At 39.4% G+C, this 15,631-nt stretch overlaps 1 protein-coding gene across 1 annotated transcript in view; it reads right to left on the bottom strand.

The window, feature by feature from the left end:
* The window catches only part of LOC121865505 (serum response factor homolog), a 33,077-nt gene extending 18,299 nt beyond the window's left edge, over positions 1-14,778 (bottom strand). The window contains exon 1 of the mRNA XM_042365018.1: positions 14,238-14,778. Coding sequence (XP_042220952.1) covers positions 14,238-14,639 — 402 coding nt within the window. The 5' untranslated portion in view covers positions 14,640-14,778. The remainder of the gene's footprint in view (positions 1-14,237) is intronic.
* Between the last annotated feature and the right edge of the window lie 853 nt (positions 14,779-15,631).

Consider the following 15,631-nt stretch of genomic DNA (forward strand, 5'->3'; position numbering starts at 1 on the left):
GTCCCCAGTAGAAATGTTATTGAAGAATTACACACCGGTCACACACGTCCATCGCTCACAACACTCAACTATCTATACAAAATTGTGTTGAAAAACTATGACACATACGATGGATTTTGCCAACCTTACCGAGACCCCCCCCCCCTCCCCAACCAAGTAGAGATAGTTTTTTGAGTGACTATACAGTACATATTCCTGACGAAACTAAAGAAAATAAAAAAAATGATACTTGCTAAGAAGTGAAGACATTCCTCCCTCTTGTTATATTAAATGCATAAAATGATCAAAATGATATATGTGTTTTGAAGACTTCACGCGTTATTGAATATATAAGATGGAGGGCGCCGACGACTGACGTTTATGTCCGGGTTGCACCATCTCGGCCACGATGGTTGGTGGGAGAGGTGTGTGTTGTGGACTTTTTTCCTCTCTGCTTCACCTCGTTCCCCTTCCCTCTTTCCCAATAACAACAATAAATAAAACTTCTATGACAGTTTAAGGATTTGTATTGTACCCCCTCCTCACCTCCCCGCCAAACAATGAATTTCCCGCACGGCAGACAACACCCGCCAGTGTGAGGGACATAACCAAGGATTTATTTTTTATAGCCTGATTTTTTATTTGTATTTTTTTTTTGCAAATTCAGTGCTAAATCTTTAATTGCACACCACAAAATATGTCTTAATAACAAATGGTGTGGGAGACGGCCACCTGAATAAGACGAATGCCTCCCAGGTACAGTACAGTACATACCTACAACTCTATTACTAAAATTGTGCATCTTTTAGTTTTTTCTTTAATTCTTACGTTACTTCTTGTGAAGAAAATATTACATTATGCTAATAAAACCACAAATATCCATTAGTTTTAAACCCTAAGTAAGTACAGTAATCCAAGGCTACATATAAACAAGTTTATTCAATTTCAAGGTGTGTAATAATGTATATCACCTGGTGGTATGGAAATACCTACAGACAGGTACAGCTGCGGAAATGTGTTCCTACACCCCCTGAGGTAACCCGTGCCTCCAAACGGCAACGTTGCAGTAGCAGTATCACAGTTTATAAATGAATGGGCATTGGTCGTGTAACGACGGATGTGACTGGTGGACAGGTTTGTTTTAGGTCATATAGGTTGGCCGTTTGGAGACACAGGTTACCACAGGGGGTGTAGGAACACATTTTCGCAACTGTACAAGCAATCACAGAGGGGGAATAAAATGTTGGTGACTTGTACTGTTGGCTGGTGGAGATGAGTTACAGTACACGTGTTACACTCCCACACCAGAGATGTGTAGTACTGGTCCTCAGAATAGTAGCCTGCCTCTCCTCTAGGCTATTTGCCTCTCACTTAATATATTTTGATTTCACGAGTGGAATTTAAGTGACGATTATTTTACTCTTTAACATCTTAGAAACAAAGAAAAGCTTTCGCGATAAATCATACGAAAAGTAAGTAAGTTGAGAAGAACACAGGATTGATGCAGTGTAAGGGGTAACGTCCAGCTCTCGCGGAGTGCACCACCTGCTGGAGACAAGGATCAGTTTCAATAGATCTCGCACTTTTGTGTTGTTATGCCCCAGAGTCAATGAAATTTCCAAGAGGCATAAATATATGGTACCCAAAACTTCCAGATTAAAAAGTTTCATTCAGAGCCCCCCCAATACCCTTAACAGCAGAACCCACCCATACCCAACAGGTGGGCGCAGGAGGACCTGGAGGCTTCGGGTCACACAACGCTTAAGGTGATCCCGCTCACGACCACTAATATTTCTCACTGTATTATTTCCCGCCTGTTATTTTTCACCATTTGCAATATTTTGTACAACAAGCTCAGTATCTGTGTCTGTAATAGTGGCTAGTTATTGCTATACCCTTAAAAAATTCTCCACAGTCCCCCCCCGAAAAGCCTAGATTTTAAGTGGTAGTATATTCAACTCTTATCACAGTGTCCAACACGTTAACGCTCCTTGTAGTTGTTGATAAGAAGGGACACATGAGTATTATCAGTAAACGATTTGTATACCACAGTGGTTGACAGCCGAGCAACATCATTTAATCATATACTGTAGTGTAAATTTCCTCGTAATCGTGAATGTAAATAATAACAAACATCAATCATGAGGATAATGTAAATCTGTACTGTAGTTTACGTAAGCGTGTCTTTACTCCTATCAGCGTCTCTGTACACAATGTTCCTATGGCCTGAGGTGGACTTGTGAACTTGTTATTTCGAGTAATGACCAGTGTATGTAAGGGAGGCTACCCGTCCTACACCCACCAGTCTTGCCCTCTTACGCCGGGTTGCACAAGGGGTGAAGTAAGACTCCACAGAAACGCCAGGTCATCCTTCCCTCCGTTGTCGTATTAACATTGAAACCGGGATGAATTGACAGTATCGGGGTTGTAAATATAAGAACCTTAAAACTACTCTGGCAAATATCAGCGCTAAGGGGAAGTAAAATGGAAAATAGTTAGACACTTTTTAACTAGATTTACAATGTACGACAGTAACTTTGGTCGACTTTTGAATTTCTGAAGTAAATTGTATTGTGTTACCGGTTTATGGTTTGATATATTATGTAAACTTAATAAGATTCTCTTTTAAGTCTTTTTCGAAGCGGTGTAAAAGTTGGTGGCAGTTTTCACGGCCTATAAATAGTTTTCACTTGACGTAGAGCTCAAATTCTGGTTGTTTATTCCCAATAGTAAACATTATATTCCCAGTAAAACTTATCCACAATCTCATAGTTAAGAATTTTACGGAATGTAAGCTTGAGTCGTTCACTACGGGGAAGTGCACTTTTAATATCTTATCTGGCTAACGACAGACGGTGTTAAACCAAAGGACAGTCGACTTAACATACCCTCTTATCTACAGTACAGGGTGTATACATACTGATTACATAATTTCGTAGAGATTGCGTGAATGTTTGTATTACAACTACAACTTTGTTCTCATCTGTGGTAGACCTCACACACCAACAAGTGAGGATAACGTTGCTGGTGTAATGCAAGCATCCACGAGACCTCCACGAAAATCTATAATTAGTATGTATAAATTTTTGGGATACCCTGTATTTAATTAAAGGATTTTTTTCTCACCGAGACGCTGAACCGTGAGCAGACTACTCATCAACCCGCCCCTACTGTGTAACACAGTGGTTCTCAACCTTGTTTGCCCCATGCACCCCTTTCACCATATGTCAGAATGTCATTCCCCCCTCCTTTCCAAGATTGTCTGCCTCAAAAAGTGCATTCCAAATAATATGCATATAATACTGAAAATCCTTTATTTTTTCCATATTAGTACATATACATTTACAATTTTACATGGATTATTTTTATAGTGGAGTTTTACAAATTAAATGCCAATTGAAAATGTTGATGGATTTATAAAACTTGAATAAAAGTAAAATAGTTTTTTTTTATTTATAATGAATTACTTAACAGACCAAATTGAAGCATAATGCAATAAACAAAAAGTTCAATAGAATACCAGGATATTGTAAATTTGTAATTAATTTTATTCAGATGAAGATTACAGTCAATGAGAAACCTGTGATTGTTTTTCTTCGCCAATTCTGGGATACGCGGAGGAGTGCTTGAAAGGGCACAACGCAGGTCATTTTCTACCTCTAATCTACTACGTTGCTTCGTTTTAATTTGCAACAGAGTTGAAAAGCCTGACTCACAAAGATATGTCGACACAAACGGAAGCAATGCACGGATAGCTCTTTCTGCCACTTATGGGTAGGAATCGCACATCAAGGGCCAAAATTCTGTGATTGATTTCTCATCGAACATATCTCTTGGTCCCGAATCAGTTCCCCCCCCCCCTGAAAACCTGAATTCCCCCCTGGTTGAGAACCCCTGGTGTAACACAATGGATGCGGCGGCCAAGTGAATAATGCTAGTTCGAACCAGGGGCACCCCTTATATCACTTAGCTGTAAATGTTAGTTTACTGTTGGGGAAGTGAAGAAAGTCAAGTGCAGTGATCGCCAAGCTACGTGTTCAGAAGGCTTAGTGTACAATGCGATGCACGCCAGGTCTACTGGACCCCTTTCACTGAGCAGTACGTACAGTAAGTAATATTATTCAGTACACAGTTGTGAAACAAACATTTACCCGTAAAACACCAGAGTGAGAGCCTGTCCACAAAATACAATTACACAATTTCCCAAGGTGTGACGGACAATGTGGCGTCCTTCCGGGGCGAGACGGGCTGCCGGCCACTGAGAACGCGGAGTAGGGTGGCAGGAGGGGAGGGAGGGGGGTTCCTGTAGCGGCGGTGTAGCCAACTCTGGGATCGAATATTGGTATGGGGATTATAATGATGCTTTCAAGAGCCACAAGTGTACTTACACTTTAAGATAGGGAGAAAACTTACCTTGTACTTCTGAGAACCTGAGCACAGCAGTTCTAACCGGCGTGCATAAACGCGTTCTGAACAAAATGTTTGTACAAGTTCAAGCCAGCGTTCACTAACCCAGACACTGTTAATGACGTAGAGTTCAAAACCTTTCCCTTCGTCACTGAGAAGGAAAGATAACATTTACCACTGCGTCGTGTTGTTGACGTGGGGCGAACACTGGCCTTCGTTGCTCTATCTTTCCTTACCATCTGGAGGTCCTTGTGTGTCCTCCAAGTTTACCTGTGAAGTCCTATGTTATATCCTTACATGATGTCCGTCGGTGTCATCTCCATTTCTCCTTCTCAATACCTCTAAAAATATAAATAAAACAGACTCCATGTTGTCGTGACGAAGCCCCCCCATCTCAGAATATCCCAAGGAAACTTTAACGGCCAGAACGTTACTATGACCCCTCATAAGACAATAACGACAGATACGAACGTGACAGCGACCCCCAGATAAGAACGTGGAAAACAACAAACAAGAGAACACGACCGTCCCACACCCCGACGCGACACAGTGAAACGTTTCTGACGAGCTCATTAACCCCTTCACTACAGGGACTCCACTTTCACCATTTTATTTGGACTTTACTCAGCAGAGATGGGGACCCGTACACAAGTGATGAACCCGTACTGAGGTTCTGCAGAAGACACCGAAAATATGTCGGTTTGCTTGTTATATTAAACCCGAAAGATGAAGAACCACGACCGCTGGTAGGGAGGCCATCGGTGTAGCTTTAAGGGAACTTATATTTATCATTATACAGTGATATCAAATTCAAGCTGAGTGTTGATAGTAGACGCTCACGGACACTCACTACACCTGGTCCAGTCTCAGTTACATTAAAAAAAAAAAAGGAGGGATATGAGGCCTGGGTGTTGTGCTGCTGTTCTCCAGAAGGGCCATGTGTCTCAGTAGCCCCGACTGTTTACACAACCATCAACATATCAATCACTTGACCTGAACAGTATAGCCTAATGCTCAAATAGGAACAATTACTGATAACTTTGTGTGTTTCCAAGACGGAGGAGTAATTATTATTATTTTGAGGTTTTGGGGCCGGCCACAAGACTTTGGTAGTAGCATTAAGAATCCTGTTGAGGGGTGATGAGTCAATATTCACCAAGATATCACATACACACTTAACAAACCAAGAATACGATTTTAAGATCCCGATTCTTACACATTAAAGAGGTGTGGCCGAGCAAATAGGAGAGAGCTGTGAATGAGATAAAAGGAACAAAGTAGCCAACTATGACATACAATACAAAGGTGTAATAAAACCTGTTGAAATATACTACACTTTCCACCTTCACTCTGAGCATCCCTTCATCGTCACTCTGAGCATCCCTTCATCTTCACTCTGAGCATCCCTTCATCGTCACTCTGAGCATCCCTTCATCTTCACTCTCCGCATCCCTTCATCTTCACTCTCAGCATCCCTTCATCTTCACTCTCAGCATCCCTTCAGCTCTTTACATGCCTCCCTTCCCTCATCCACCCCCCTCCACCCAAGCCTTATATGGAAAATTTAGTTGTAGCTACGTTATCGTGGAGGCCATCTTTCCCACAAGTAAGACATAACCTCGTGCTCTCTCCTCGGACACACACACACACACACACACTATTAATCCTACGCTAGATGTCTCAGAGCTACTTGTCCATGCTGAGTTATGATGAGGGTAGTATAGAGCATGTTAACGCGTGGGCCACACTCGAGCCAAGGTGAGTGAGAACCTTGTTGAGCGTATCTTTATGACGCCCAACTCCCTCACCTCCATCAAGTCTCCCCCCACACCTTCCCCTACTCTCTCTCTCTCCCTCCCCACCTTCCCCTACTCTCTCCCCCACCTTGAAAAAATAGAATTACATCACATTTTACCAACTACAGTATAGTATCTGGTATTTGTTTTCTTATTGATGATGAATTGCGTAATTACAGACCTATAATAGTTTACGAGCTTAATAAAGTTAGTCATTGAAGCACAGTCAACCATCACCTTACTTTACCCTGACCTGACCACAACCTAACCTAACCAAACCAAACCTAACCTAACCTAACCTAACCCAACCATAGAATACGATGAGTCAGATTAGAGTCCTGTAAGAGTAGAGTCATTAGAGTAGTTATATAGTAGAGAGAGCAAGACTAGAGTAATTGTAAAATAAGAGTAGAGTACTGTAGAGAGTAAGATTAGAGTACTGTAGAGAGTAAGATTAGAGTACTGTAGAGAGTAAGATTAGAGTACTGTAGAGAGTAAGATTAGAGTACTGTAGAGAGTAAGATTAGAGTACTGTAGAGAGTTATATTAGAGAAAGTGAAGGGTAAGATTTGAGAAAGATTTAGGGTAGGTAATATTAGAGACTGGTGAGAAAGATTGGGGCATAGAGAGTAAGATTATGGCAGTGTGAAAAGAGCAAGATTATATTAAAATAACGGCATGGCTTAATTACAGCGCCTTTAATAACCATGATGTAAAGATGAGAACAATTAGAATGATAATAATAACATGAGAACAAGTAGAATGATAATTGAGAACAAGAATGATAATAATAACATGAGAACAAGTAGAATGATAATAATGACAGATGAGAACAAGTAGAATGATAATAATGACATGAGAACAAGTAGAATGATAATAATGACATGAGAACAAGTAGAATGATAATAATGACATGAGAACAAGTAGAATGATAATAATGACATGAGAACAAGTAGAATGATAATGACATGAGAACAAGTAGAATGATAATAATGACATGAGAACAAGTAGAATGATAAGAACAACATGAGAACAAGTAGAATGATAATGACATGAGAACAAGTAGAATGATAATAATGACATGAGAACAAGTATAATGATAATAATGACATGAGAACAAGTAGAATGATAATAATGACATGAGAACAAGTATAATGATAATAATGACATGAGAACAAGTAGAATGATAATAATGACGAGAACAAGTATAATGATAATAATGACATGAGAACAAGTAGAATGATAATAATGACGAGAACAAGTATAATGATAATAATGACATGAGAACAAGTAGAATGATAATAACGACATGAGAACAAGTAGAATGATGATAATAATGACATGAGAACAAGTAGAATGATAAGAACAACAAAACTAAAAAGAAAAAGAATCAAAATTCCCTTCCGTCCAGCCAAATGGGCTTATAAGCGGTCAGTCAAAGTACAGTTAAATCTTAAATGCCAACTCTTAACGACAACCACTAAGAACCACCTCTACAACCACTAAGAACCACCTCTACAACCACTAACGACCAACACATTAAACATAAAACACTCTTATTACCATCACAACACGTCAAATTATATACTTAACTCAAAACACTTTTATAATTTTTACAACAATAACTAAACTGAAAGCCAAGAAGGTTAAAACATAAAAATAAAAAAAATAAATCCGTAACGTGACAGAAACACACATCTAAAATAAACACAATTCAGTTTTAAGTGCTCGACAAAGTGTGTGTGGTGATGCAGATGTTGGATTTTATTACAATACTAATAGACGCTTCAACAACTAAAGGAAGGTCTTTCGTAAGCGCGCGGACTCTTACGATTCTGTTCGGAGTACTTCAGTGGGAGGGAAGGTGGTGTACAAAACAGAATGGCCTTCACACATACGAGACTAATTCAGCCATCGTATGTATGCGTTGTAAGGTCCAGCGTTGCAAACATAGAATACAAATTAAATCCACCCAAACATTTCTCAACCTAAGGTGGGTGGGTTAAGAGTCGTACGGTTAACATAGATGGGGTTAAGTCATATCATGTTTGCTGTCACAATTTGCTATTCTACACATAGATAGGTTCAGTATATGCAAAAAAAAAAAGGATCTCCAGCAACAAAAATTAAATGAGTCGGATTCGAGGGTTGCAACAGCCCCCCCCCCCCCTAAAAAAATAATGACGATAAAAATAAGGATAATAATTCACAGCTAATAATTTATCTGAAACCAATCTCATCCAGCTTAATAAACCAAAAGTACTAAACTGTACAGGTACAGTACCCCCTCTGGCTAGTGTGATTCGTATATAAACTTTTCTTCACGTTATGCCCAAAAATATTTCATTAATGTATTTTTCCAAACATGATGCACACTAAAATAATAATAATAATAATAATAAAACGCGAGAAAGTGGCAACAATGTACTGGAAGCCCATATCCGACGCCATCATTAACCACAGCTCGAAAGAATCTCCTGAATAAATGACTCCAGTTAAACTTTACGATGCAGATTGTCTTTAAAAAAAATGGAAGGGAAGAATTTTTGCATACCAACACGAGGCGAGTCCGTAAATGGGCCCATAAAAGTGAAGCGAACTTTCTACTGCTACGACGATTAGCGACCGAGCCTATTTCGAGTTTCGTTGGTAAAGTGTACACGTAGTTACGATTACCTTAGGGATAACTTTCACTGGATTAGGCTGTGTTACGGCAAGCTTTACAAAGTTAGTTTTATATGGCTACCTTAGTGACCATGTGAACTAACGGAGCTTAATACCCAGGTAGTTGAAACACCCAAAACATCAACAGGTTACTTACAACAGAGTGTGCTGGATTAGGTTTGGTTGGTTTACGACAGTCAGGTACGCCAGGTAATGATTGGTTAGGTGAGGTACGCTTACGCGAGCAAAAGGATATGACGATAAACTGTTATACAATACTGTTGGAAAGCTACTGGAATGGTTGATGGTGTGGGGAAATCAATTAAGAGAACTATGAAGTTTCGTTTTAGCACTATCTTGAGTCTACTCCATAATCAATCAAATTTTAAATATTTTTACTTAAAAAACAGCTTCAACATCCAGTTTAAAATAAACCTATTATTCAAAATTACACCTCTGTCTATAATGATCACCTTCCACATCTATCATACAACATCTCTTAAAACGCTACACCAATAACCGGAAGTATATGCCTACGAGTCACCACGCATCTTGCCCTGAGTACATAAATATATAATGGTTGCCCCTCATGTAACAAGGATGGCCAGCCCCAGAGCACCTAGACGTGAATTTCTTTAAAGTGTAGATGTCACCAACACAACAACAAACACCTAAGTTAACGAACTGCATGACCCTGTATCAAGGTATGGTCCGAGAAGACCAGACAACTCGCCAACTGCACTGGCTAACCATTACTCCGGAACACGATCCGCAAATCGATTAACATCCAGGTCCCCAATTACTGCTGGGTAGACAGTGGCAAATAGCGTAAGAAACTTGCCCATTGTTTCACCCTGCCCGGGGATCGAACCCATGTCCGCTCGCTTGTGAGGCGAGCATGTTGTCACTTGCAAATTATAATAAATACAGGATGTCCATAAATTACCTGACCCATTTCAGAATTCAATAAAAAATATATATTACAGACAGAACACGATACATGTGGAAGTCTACTCAAAAAAATAACTTACTGTTCATCAAGTATAGCCGGAGTGTTCTATCTAAAGTAAAATGTTTTTGAAATTATCAATTTAAAATGGATCAGATAATTTAAGGGCACTATTAATTTGGCTAGACTAGCAAAACCAGAGAAGAAAACAATGGGAACAGCTCCTGTAATTTCTCATTAGTCAGGAGCAGAATAGTGGCGATACAAACAACCGCGATAGTATCTAATGTGAGGGAGCGTTCTGAACGCCGGAATTACTGCTTAACAATAAGGAATGACGCTGCTGCCCCCTCATCCGAGCCAACCCACACAGCAGACTACACTATTCATATATATATTCTCTTCCCCGATAACATGCGGAGCCAAGACCCTTTTCCCTACAAAAAATATTTATTTCTTCGTCCCCTTTTACACACACACACTCAGAAAGTCGTTCTATTGAGTCGGCTATTATGTCTTACCCAGAGCGCACCACGCACTGCTATGCTTTACAGTTCCAGATGTGTAGTAGCGTAAGCCTAAATGTTGACCAAGAAGCTCAAAATGTATGACAAAATTCCACGAGTTTCGTGGGTGTTAGGAAAAAAATGTGTTACTGCATCATTTATAACCAGTGAGCAAATTTTTACTGGCCGAAACGAGTCGAAAAATATACCGTTTAAATCTTCAGGGAAATGAAATAAAAAATATTTACTGTATATTCCTTTGTAGATTTTGAACTATCAATTTGTAACAAGAAAACAACAAAGAGAACTATTGTTGATGAATAACATTTTGCACTCCACAAGTCTGCTGAACAAAAGCGTAAATGAACTAGAGCACATCTGGACTTGCACACACTAGAGGGTAGGCTAGTATTTGGTCTCATATTTTTTTTCACTCATTCGATAATGTTTCAGGATATCACGAACATCATTCACCGATCACATAGATAAAATAAATCTGTTATTGAGTAACTAGATATCCATATCCATGTTCGTTCACTCTACTCACACTTACTGACAAGGCTATATTAGTCATTCAAAATAAAATATAATTATATAATTCTTTGCAGACAACATCTAAATACTGTCTAATCTCAAATAAAAGAAAATCACTCGGCTAAAACCCAAAGAAGGAACAAAGAAAAGAAAAACGAGGGGGAGGGGGGACGTTTGAGGCGATAAGTCAACCATCACTTTTAATCACTTAAAGCCATATTGTATAATATTCTATAACGCCACACTTACATCTCATGATAAAAGCCTACTAGGAATGCTGTCTCATCCCAAGCAATACATTTCATCGACACAATAGTTAATTCTGTAGTCAATACTATAGTTTTTCTTTACATGGAAACCACTTCAATTATCCACACACACGTACGGCCTCCACACACATCACCTAACATACACTGCACAGTACACCACAACACTTCTTCGTATAATGAAGATATACACTACACAACACGGTGCTCACGGTGTTACAGTAGCACTCACGACCAACACCTTATCACTTACCAGGATGTTCACAGCAGGTTCTCGACGGTTCCTGTATTAGCAGTGATTAGTGTAAGCCTTTTATTAAACTTTTTTCATTCGAAGATAAAATGAAGCATCCTTTTAACAGTAGTACGGTATTAGCTGTGATGCATTTTGATAACGCGATAACTCGTTATCACGGTCGAGTGCACATTACCAAAGAACACGCTCCATTCAAAAGTACCATCTTACTTATTTTACAACTGCATATATCAATTGAGTTTGTTGGACATAAATTTTTATCGTCAACGAGTACACAGAGTACATTAATTATTATGTAACCATGCCTGGTCCACCCCAAACTCAAGATATTTGCTAGATAACTCTTGTGACTCGTTGCAGTGACAGTGTTATAGTACTCACTAGTTTCAACCATAATTTATATTCTTTTATTTCATAAAACATAATTTGAGGAAATTGGAGTTGGAATAATATACACTCATAACATGAAACGTTCACATTAAATAACACTGCTTAGATACAAATTCAACCTTATTTTGGATACACCAACAACATTAGTTATGGTAGGTACAAGTAATTCATAACTATAACCATTTACCCTCTACAGTTTCCCTTGGGAGTCAATCAACCATAATATATTTGTCCCAAAAAATCGATAGCCAACAGATTTGTTCGATAAGTTAGTCTTTCGGAAAAAAAATACCAACAGTGTTATTTGGGATATATTACCGAAACGGCTCTACTAAGGAATTTGAATTTACTAGTTAAAAAAACACAAATCTTTTACAAGAAAATATCCACAAGTTATCTGAGATACTTTCAACAACTTTTGAGATGAAGTATCCAAAACAAGTTTTACCTAGAGTAAAAATTCCCAGTTTTGTTAATGATAAACTATCACGCCACTTTACTCGCAGACAAATCACCAACATCTGTTCTGCTCTACACTAATTAGCGAACTCAGCTTTAATCTACACTAATTAAAACCAGTTTTACTGTGGATTCCTAAGAAGCGCACCTCAGAAAACCTACGACTCGGCTTCACTTTCAACACATAAAAGCGTCCGGCTTTAAGCAATATATAATGCCTATAACATCCATGTACAGTATCAGAAAATACAACTACAGTATACGTCACTTACGCTTAACTTGAATCTAGAACTAAATGGTCAAAACTGCCTTGGCAAGGCTGAAAAACTATACAAGCAAAAAAGAAATCATTCCTCCTCCGTACTGAGACAAGTTAATAAGTAATCAGGTAGGAGCCATGACCAGCTAACAAGCAATTAACGTCACCGTCCAACCAGCCACCCACTTTTATCACGGGCGGGTTCCTGCTACGTACTGCAACAATTCATGGAGGTGTGCAACATCCACCTACTCTGTCGTGGTCAGACTTAAACTGATAACTATGTTTTCTAATACTGTTATGTTTAGCAACACATATTAACCTTTACAAAATCATTCATACATAATACTAAAAATTAATTGCGGTACTAAACATTTAACATTACAATTAAAGTATTACGTTTCATCACACCAGTTAAAATCAATAAACACACCAAACGCTATTTACCGAACTTCTTCAGAGGCGTGTGCACTTCCGGTCTTGCGTTTTGTCAATCTATGCTTTACGCATTTTGAGAAGCAATACATTACTCGACGGAGCAAGAGGACAGTCCCCCTTTTTTTTCATTAATCCTATTTTGATTCTAATGTTTGAAGATTTAATATAAAACTTCACTATAAACCAAGATCTATAATGCTGTAATATATGACAACACTGTACAACGAAGTTAATATTTCATTCTGGAGATGACATGTTTTACAATGTACGTAAAGGAATAAACTTTATTATTTCAATATAATAGGTACTATTGTTTTTTTTAGTAAATATGCCACCAAGTCTGGTTAAATATCATCTCAACTATGACCCATGTCTAACTCTGTGGAGGCCTTTCCTTACACTGCCGAAGTTTTGACGTTAAATTCCAATTCAGACAGCTAAATTACTTACCAAGATATTATGTACCCAAGCTAACCTTGTCCCAACCAAACTTAAACTAGGCGAATTAAATTTTTTAAAACAAACCTATTCTACCCAAAACTAACGACGGTCTACCCTAATTAACTTTGAGAATGTAGAGTGTGAGTGACCAAGGCCTCAGCCAGGATACACCCAGGATTGCTTCAACAACAATCTCATAGTTATTTCCTGCCAGTACCGTGCCCGGAATCAGGTGGATAAAATGAATGTTTTATACTAGTAACGAATGCAAATGCAAGTTTAGGGTAATAAATGTGAATCTGCAAAGCATATTATACTTCTAGCAAGTACACCCAGCAGGCAGAGCTGTTGAGTGTGCCTCGTCGTCCTCCTTGGTGCTGGTTACCGCCGTTCTACACCGACAACCAAAATAGCCTGGCCGCATCAACGTGCGGGGCGCGGCGGTAACCACCAACCCCCTGCCAACGCTTTGTTTTTCGGAGGTAATAACTGCGTCGCCAGATCATTTACGGGCTGGTGAGCTCCGTGTAACTGTCGGAGTGTGCACGGTGCCGTAGCGGCCCGGTAATCACGGCAAACTTCACCATGCTGCACACTGTCAACACGCATCTCCCCGCACTCAATGGCTCGGCCCGCTCGGTGGGCCCCGTCCCGAGCGTAACGTCACTTGCTGTTTATATGTCAAACACGCACAATTCCAATAATTAAAGCACATCCGAATGTTGAACAGCGTCAATGTATGTTTACAGTAATCACATTATAGTTGATACAATACAATTAAGAATAAATTCCACAACGGCAATGGTAAACAAGAAAACCATATGATATTGTCACGCTTACTGACGGGCCCCATTGAGTAGGTCCAGACAGATGAAACAATATCAAGTATTTACCTTCTTCATAATGCCGGTCTTCCTCTTCGAGAACGTCGTATATCTCCTCAATTTGTTGTCGATAAACTCCATCTTAATTTTCACTCGCCCCTTGGTTTTCTTGCCGTTGGGGAGTGTCTTGGACTGCTGGTTGTCGACGAGGGAGGTCTGGTGGTGCAGCATTGCCTCTCTGCTCGACGACGGGTTCATCTTGTCGTCTTTCTTTAGCAGATCTGAATCGTCGTCTGAGGAGAGACCCAATGGTTCACGGTCCAGCCCTGCATCGTGGGCGGAGCGCTTCATGCCAATCCCCATCCCGCCCATTGCGGCGCCGATGTGTGGCTGTGAGAACAGCTCGGGGTCAAAGGCGCTGAAATTCATTCCAAACTTGTCTTCAACGTTGTTATGGCTCTGGTTTTGCATCTTGAACAGAACACTAAAAGGTCAGAAAACACATATTTAACTGCACACGCAATGATCACGACCACGAAGTTCTCACCACACCCACGAAAATATTCACTCCTGGTCGGTCCCCGGCCACAACACGACTGAACATAAACACCTCAACACAGCTGATCTCTCGTGCCGCGCAACTCACACTCCCTTGGACTCCTCCGCGCGAACAATAGTTCCCAGCCACGGTACACCTGATATTCATTTACTTCATCATTTATATTGTATCAGATAGTAAAATACATGTTTGAATTATATGATTTCATACAAAATTTTAAATATGTTTATGTATTATGTAATTGCATTGGTTGCGGAGGAATACTTATTCTCATGTGTATAATGGCTGAGTTTGCCAAATAAGGAAATCATCACAGCCAAATACGGGAGAGCCTCCAAAATTGGAAGTTAAGCCCCGCCTACTAGAACTTGGTACCACCATTTAAATGTTGCACGTGGTGATTTACCAACCTATGCAATGGAGAACACCATAGATAAATGGTTTGGTAAAGAACTTATTGTTAAATTTAGAAACTGAATACCTCTAGTTGTAAATCAAACTTGACTAGTTAATACTGTACTATATACTTACTATACTTTAAATGAAAATGTGTCTTAAATTCTTCATTGCATATCGACAATAAGCTGTATTATGATGGCATACATACATCTACAGAAATTAATTGCAAGAATATTTATAAGCAGAATAAATATTGTGGTAGTTGTGGCAAATTATTATGGAACCAATAATATGTTGTTGTTTTGTGCTCTTGGTGTTGCTAGAGACATGCTATGGTGGATATATTACACCCAGTACGTGAAAGGAAAAACCTAACCTGAGACTGGGGAGGTCACTTCACTGTTCTTTTTACGAGTAAGAAAATAATCCCCATCCTGTACTAAACCCGATGAGTAGTAGTAGTGATGATGGTAATGGTGGTGGTAGAGAATTAGTATGGTTGGTG

The sequence above is a fragment of the Homarus americanus genome, unplaced genomic scaffold (assembly GCF_018991925.1).
Source record: "Homarus americanus isolate GMGI-L3 unplaced genomic scaffold, GMGI_Hamer_2.0 scaffold25483, whole genome shotgun sequence".
Taxonomy (NCBI): domain Eukaryota; kingdom Metazoa; phylum Arthropoda; class Malacostraca; order Decapoda; family Nephropidae; genus Homarus; species Homarus americanus.